General features: G+C 42.1%; 1 protein-coding gene across 1 annotated transcript in view; it reads right to left on the bottom strand.

Moving 5' to 3' along the window:
- Positions 1-4,453: 4,453 nt before the first annotated feature.
- The window catches only part of osgep (O-sialoglycoprotein endopeptidase), a 7,737-nt gene continuing 4,690 nt past the window's right edge, over positions 4,454-7,500 (bottom strand). The window contains exons 7-12 of the mRNA XM_080537618.1: positions 7,325-7,403; positions 7,162-7,227; positions 5,976-6,066; positions 5,791-5,866; positions 5,275-5,373; positions 4,454-4,701 (exon numbers count right to left, since the gene is read on the bottom strand). Of these exons, the coding sequence (XP_080393744.1) occupies positions 4,662-4,701; positions 5,275-5,373; positions 5,791-5,866; positions 5,976-6,066; positions 7,162-7,227; positions 7,325-7,403 (451 nt within the window). The 3' untranslated portion in view covers positions 4,454-4,661. The remainder of the gene's footprint in view (positions 4,702-5,274; positions 5,374-5,790; positions 5,867-5,975; positions 6,067-7,161; positions 7,228-7,324; positions 7,404-7,500) is intronic.

Raw genomic sequence — 7,500 nt, 5'->3', positions numbered from 1 at the left:
CTTATAATATCACATAGATCTTCTCTATCTATCTCGTATTACCATCACAGTCACCCATATCAAACTGTTTTAAGCATATATTGAGGGAGTACAACTTATGTTTTTGTTTTAATAAGCCAGACAGCCGAGTCTGCTACCTCACCATCACCATTCTAAAGCTCTGGGACCTGGACTAGACTGATCATTAATGTGATCAATGGATCTGATCAATCCAAGTGAATTTAATTGGCTGAACATCCTCAATTTCACTCTGTACACACCCAGTATTCATTACAATCAAAATCCCCAAATACTTAAACATTACAATAATAACTAGCTAATCATGAAAATACAGTATGAAGGCTGCGGCATAATCACCATCTCTAGCAGCACAAATTCTATGATAACAAACGATAACCAGTTCAGAAATGACTCTGTGTGGGGAAATATACCATAATATTCCCTAATGAGTGACAACAGATAAAGATCATTCTAAATGCTTATTTTACTGCTTGGTCAGAATTAAAGGTTGAAAATCAGTCTGAGTGATTGACAGGAGAGATGATCAGAGGAGTTTTCACCATCATCATTCAGGCTAGGGCTAAAGAATGGATAGAGTTTCTCAGTGAAGGTGCAGCCAGTGAAAGAGTAGATCAGAGACCTGGCCTCCACATCATAAAAGGAGACCTGGCCCTCCTCATAATCCACAAACACCCCCACCTTCTGGGGCTTCTCTCTCAGGGACGGGCGGACAGGAGGGTCAGTGCCCAGTACTCATTTCCATTCCTCAACCCTACAGTCCAGTATCCATTTGTAGGGTTCGCTGTTAACTTCCCTTTTCTATTGATGGACTCTCTGGCCACTCCTACATCCCAGCCAGTCTTATAAAGGGAAAACTAGGATATAAAGAGAAACCTAGGATATAAAGAGATACCTAGGATATAAAGGGAAACCTAGCCACGGCTTCAGCCTACACCTTTTTGGTCCTGGTGTTATAAATTGTGACTGTGTACATTTTCTTATATCTGTATTGTAAATTGTATAGGGGACCAAAATAAACATTCTCAATCAATCAATCAATCAAAGAGATACCTAGGATATAAAGGGAAACCTAGGATATAAAGGGAAACCTAGGATATAAAGAGATACCTAGGATATAAAGGGAAACCTAGGATATAAAGAGAAACCTAGGATATAAAGAGAAACCTAGGATATAAAGGGAAACCTAGGATATAAAGAGAAACCTAGGATATAGAGAGAAACCTAGGATATAAAGGGAAACCTAGGATATAAAGAGAAACCTAGGATATAAAGGGAAACCTAGGATATTGTTATAATGTTCGTGACGCCATTTGATATAAGGAGATCTTTCTTGGTCACGTGGCCGGAAATTATATATTGATGACTCAGAGAGAAGGTTGAATCGTAATCATTGTATTAGGCAGATCTGGGTTGCATTCCCATGACAGATGTTTCCAAGGCAGCATGCTCTGTTAAGTCCAAGCTTCAAGCATGGCTACGACATGGCTGGTGCCGAGCCTGGCTGTGGCTGATGCCAAGCAAAGTACTGATGTTTGTTACAGCTTATATACAGTTCTCAGAGAGGGAAATAGCTTTACCTCGTAACTTACAATACTTGACATTAGTTCCCATATATGGCTCTATCCTGTGTCCATGCTGTTCTGCTCTGTTGCTGACCACTGGTAACCTATACTGGTCCTTAGAGTTAAACTGGTCTCACTGTTACTTGATATGGTATGTGCCTGCTCCTAAATATGTGTTTACTACTGAGAGTGGGCACACCTAAAATATGTTTAAGGTTAAACAATGAGTATTGCAATATTTGATAGGCACACAACATTTTGGCATAGTCACACAAAAACGCATCATATCAGCTCACTCTTTTTTTTCCCCATGATGTAAGATTAATTTGACTGGTAAATTATTTCTATTGAAAAACATGTGGTGTTCTTAATAACATCAATGAATGACCACATCAGAAATAAATTAGGCATCGGTTCCATCATACAAAGTACATTATATGTCAATATAACAATGTCTGGAAGTAGATCTTCAATCAAAGGAACGGCCTTGTGTTTCTGGTAACAAGGAGTGCTATTTGATTCTTTGATGGTCATCAGTCTTGCACGTGTTCTTGCCTCTGTTCACAGCGTTAATAGGTTATATTAACTTAAGACAATTTTAGCATTATCATTACACTACACCCCTCCTTTTCTTGACTCAAGTCTATAAAATCTTAAGCTCTCCATCAATGGATTGTGGAATTAACCTGCTCAGAAACAGTTGGAAACAAAAATACAGATGTTAAGCATAAGTTTGTTAATTGGGTTATCTGGACTGTTGTTCCCGTCCCTTAGAATTCCTAGAAGAAAGTTTGTAAGTTCATGCCATGAATTCAGCTGTTTACTGCTGATGACACTGTTAGTTGCGTGCGTCAGTACAATTGAACAATTACGACTACATAAAAGTATGTGTAAGTCTCTCTTGTCATCATCATGTCTCTGTCTTAAATCATAAGAATTAACATTTCCATTGTTTGTCACATTGAAATGTCATTAGTTTGTCTCATTTCTCTTGTTTCATCCGGCAATAGCTTCCTTCAGCATCTGCAACATTCTCTCCCCACTTCTGCAATGGTTAATATAGACCAGATCTTAACAGCATCTCGGTCTCTGTCTGAGTCCTTCGCTCAATGTCTCTTGATTTCCTTGATTCTGTCAGGAAATAGAATCGACAGGCATTGTCAGAATACATTCCAGGTCTTTCTTGCTGAATTGTGTTTTCTCCATCAGAAATGTCCTCCTTTGATGTTTCACAGTCTTAGAGTCTTAATGTGTATTTCTCTGTTCACTAAAACAATCAAAATGTTATATGTCTGCTGAATCAACACAGATTTGCATGATAATTTCAATATGAGACAAATTTGTCTATTTGTTGTATGTTGTAGCTCGATGTGTGTGTGTGTGTGTGTGTGTGTGTGTTTGGTTACAGGAGCAGTCTCCGTTCTATTAATAGCCTAGGGTCAGAGTTTTAACACTCTCGCCCTGTTGTGAAGCTTGGTTCAGAAATATGGTTGTTATTCATTTCATTCTTAATGATAACATTCTGCATGCCATACATAGTAGTTTGCTTCCCATGATGTTAATAGACATGCGGTTTTAGTAATCAATTATGTTGATTGAAACTTCTCTTAGAGTCTTTTAAATATTATGGCCAAATCTTTTCAAACTTAGTTTTCCTCAAAGTGCTGTGCTTTCAATCACGTATTTAAGGTCTTGTCCCTAACTTAATACACAATAGACTTCTGCTTTGTTCCTTACAAAGTTCAGAATCTCAATAAATCCTAACTCTCAGTGTTTTGACCAGTCACACCGTCTTTGACTATACAGCGCCTTCTATTCAAACTATTTTAATTTAGTACTTTCCAATATCAATACATCTCCTTTTTGAAAAAAATTAAGATTCGTTCTAGAACAGCAATTCAGGTTAAGCAAATAATTACATTGTGCCTTACCTGTTTCGCTGAATCTAGCATCCTGTTCGTTAGAAGCCATTTGATATAATGTTCGTGACGCCATTTGATATAAGGAGATCTTTCTTGGTCACGTGGCCGGAAATTATATATTGATGACTCAGAGAGAAGGTTGAATCGTAATCATTGTATTAGGCAGATCTGGGTTGCATTCCCATGACAGATGTTTCCAAGGCAGCATGCTCTGTTAAGTCCAAGCTTCAAGCATGGCTACGACATGGCTGGTGCCGAGCCTGGCTGTGGCTGATGCCAAGCAAAGTACTGATGTTTGTTACAGCTTATATACAGTTCTCAGAGAGGGAAATAGCTTTACCTCGTAACTTACAATACTTGACATTAGTTCCCATATATGGCTCTATCCTGTGTCCATGCTGTTCTGCTCTGTTGCTGACCACTGGTAACCTATACTGGTCCTTAGAGTTAAACTGGTCTCACTGTTACTTGATATGGTATGTGCCTGCTCCTAAATATGTGTTTACTACTGAGAGTGGGCACACCTAAAATATGTTTAAGGTTAAACAATGAGTATTGCAATATTTGATAGGCACACAACATTTTGGCATAGTCACACAAAAACGCATCATATCAGATATAGAGAGAAACCTACAATGAATGTGCAATTACACTATGTGCAATATGACAACCCTAGTCGTCTATCTGTACAGTACAGTATAGTGGATAGTGTACATAGCCTTTATTTATGTTAACCAGCTCCTTCCCTTCTTGTGTTTTTTTTTTCTTTTTTTTTCTTTCCTAGCACCAGGGGAGCCACCCCTCCTAAATGTCGTTGTTTGGTACCTGTACTGTAGCAATGACAATAAAGACCATTCATTCATTCAATATAAAGACAAACCTAGGATATAGAGAGAAATAAGGACTGGTGACTCCACACTGCTTGTAAAAATTCAAATTAATTTAATTAAGACATTGACAAAGAATATTTCTCTAAATGCAAGTTACGTTCTAAGGAATATAACAAAACCACAGAGTTCAGGCTGCCTGGGTCAATCAAGCACTGTGAGGCGTCGACATTTCAACATTCTTCTCCTTCAGCGTGACATTCCAAACCGCTCCACTCCAACAGGGGGGAGATGGGCAAGCTGCAACCTGTTGGCCAGTGAGTGAGCTGTCAATCTCGCCAGGTAACCTCCACTTCATCTGTTCTGTACCTGATGATGACAGAAAAATATGGTAAGGAATGAGAGCTGTAAGTGTATGATAACACTAAAGGATGCGCTTTGTTTCTTTCATGTAGATGGATGTAGGATGTATGTAGGATGGATGGATGTAGGATGGATGTAGGATGGATGGATGTAGGATGGATGGATGTAGGATGGATGGATGTAGGATGTAGGATGGATGTAGGAGGGATGTAGGATGGATGCAGGATGGATGTAGGATGGATGTAGGAGGGATGTAGGATGGATGGATGTAGGATGGATGTAGGATGGATGTAGGATGTAGGATGATGTAGGATGATGTAGGATGGATGTAGGATGGATGCTGGATGGATGCAGGATGGATGTAGGAGGGATGTAGGAGGGATGTAGGATGGATGTAGGATGGATGTAGGATGGATGCAGGATGGATGTAGGAGGAATGTAGGATGTTTGTAGGATGTAGGATGGATGTAGGATGGATGTAGGAGGGATGTAGGATGTTTGTAGGATGTAGGATGGATGTAGGATGGATGTAGGATGGATGTAGGATGGATGTAGGATGCAGCTATGTGGGAGAGTTACCGTTGTGTGATCCATGAGTCTTTTAGCTCCGTCACCTGACCTGATCGGAACATCTCCCAGCCAGCCTGGGCGATCATCGCCCCGTTGTCGATACAGAAACTGTAACAAACACCTCCACAATCACATTTTGGCATACATACGGCATATGATATCCAGAAATGAATAAGAAAAAACTATGTAAACACTTTAATATATATGTTACGGTACATGTGGGATAATGGTACATGTGGGAAAACTAGGGTTAGGGTTAGGTGCTAGGGTGCTACGGTTAAGGTTAGGGTTAGGAGTAGGGTTAGGGTTAGGATTAGGGTTAGACATGCCAGCATGTACCAAGTCAACGTAGCACCTAACCCTAACCCTAGTTTTCCCACATGTACCGTATTCCCACATGTACTGTATTCCCACATGTACCGTAACATATACACTTTGTGGCGTACTAGCTCAGACTGGAGGAGAACATAGGATACTGTAAGTGCCTCATTTGCAAAGTTTCACATCTAGACACATCTTGTTTACCTTTCATCTGTGGCAAAGAGCTTTGCGCCTCTCTCCTTACACATGACCCCCATCATCTCCTGCAGACGGAGATTACCTACGGAGCAAAACAGTCAGCACAGTTTCTGCAGAGTTGTGTTGGGATTACGGACTTCGGTCCGTCAATGTGAATGTGAGGCAGTGTGGAGAAGAGAAGAGTCACTCACAGCCGACGCCTCCGACGATGAGCACCTCCTGAGAGCCGCAGTGAGCCATGGCCCTCTCTGTGATCTCCACCAGCATGGAGAACAGAGTCTCCTAGGCAGGGAACACAAGCAGCGGCCGCCGCGTTAGACAGCCGTGTGTTGACTCCCCCTCCCTTCTCACTCACTCTCACTCTCACCCCCTCCCTTCTCACTCACTCTCTCACTCTTTCTCACTCCCTCTCTCTCTCTCCCACTCCCTTCTCACTCACTCTCTCCCACTCCCTTCTCACTCACTCTCACTCTCTCCCACTCCCTTCTCACTCACTCTCACTCTATCTCACTCCCTTCTCACTCACTCTCTCACTCTTTCTCACTCACTCTCACTCTCTCCCACTCCCTTCTCACTCACTCTCTCACTCTCTCCCACTCCCTTCTCACTCACTCTCTCACTCTCTCCCACTCCCTTCTCACTCACTCTCTCACTCTCTCCCACTCCCTTCTCACTCACTCTATCTCACTCTCTCACTCCCTTCTCACTCACTCTATCTCACTCTCTCACTCCCTCTCACTCTCACCCCCTCCCTTCTCACTCACTCTCACTCTCTCCCACTCCCTTCTCACTCACTCTCACTCTTTCTCACTCCCTCTCACTTTCTCCCCCTCCCTTCTCACTCAATCTCACTCTCTCACTCCCTCTCACTTTCTCCCCCTCCCTTCTCACTCACACTCTCACTCACTCTCACCCCCTCCCTTCTCACTCACTCTCACTCTCTCCCACTACCTTCTCACTCACTCTCACTCTCTCACTCTCTCACTCCCTCTCACTTTCTCCCCCTCCCTTCTCACTCACTCTCACCCCCTCCCTTCTCACTCACTCTCACTCTTTCTCACTCTAAAAACAAAACAAACAAAAAAAACAGCCGTGTGTTCTGCAGCCTCTCACAGCGTTGTGTGTTGAGCAGTGTGAATGAAACAACCATGAGTTAAATCTCTGGGTTTGGTTCCGAACCGAGACACGTAGACAGCCCTGAATTGTTGTTTGAAGGGATGCGTTTGTAAATTCGCTCTGGAAATCTGATCATCACTCATGGAATGCCTCTTGTTCAATCAAATGACTTGGTCCCTTTTATGACATTGAACCCAGGGTGCGCTCCGGCGCTCTCAGAGCGAATTTACGAACGCATCCATGGATTGCACTGGTTCTGACCTGTAGGGAGAAGCACAGGTCTTCTGGTGTACACTGACCAGAGCCTAGCATCTTATTGGCCGCTTCCTGAAAGAAACCACACCATTATGGAGTTTTATTCAACTTCAATCCATTACGAATAATATCAATACATGCAATTAATTAACTAGCTTCACAATCTTACCTCGATGTAGGATAAGATCCCAGAGAATGACACGTCCATACCCTTGACTGCGTATGGAAGCTCCACATACTGGCTACCTCTGACAACACAGACAGAAGAGGAGTTAGATTAGATTCAACTTTATTGCCATTGCAGAGTACAAGTACCAGACAAGGAAATGCAGTTTAGCATCTAAC

The sequence above is a fragment of the Nansenia antarctica genome (assembly GCF_963989245.1).
Source record: "Nansenia antarctica genome assembly, chromosome: 8".
Lineage (NCBI taxonomy): Eukaryota > Metazoa > Chordata > Actinopteri > Argentiniformes > Microstomatidae > Nansenia > Nansenia antarctica.
Note: the sequence above shows the minus strand (reverse complement) of the source record. Positions and strands in the feature narration are given on the sequence as shown.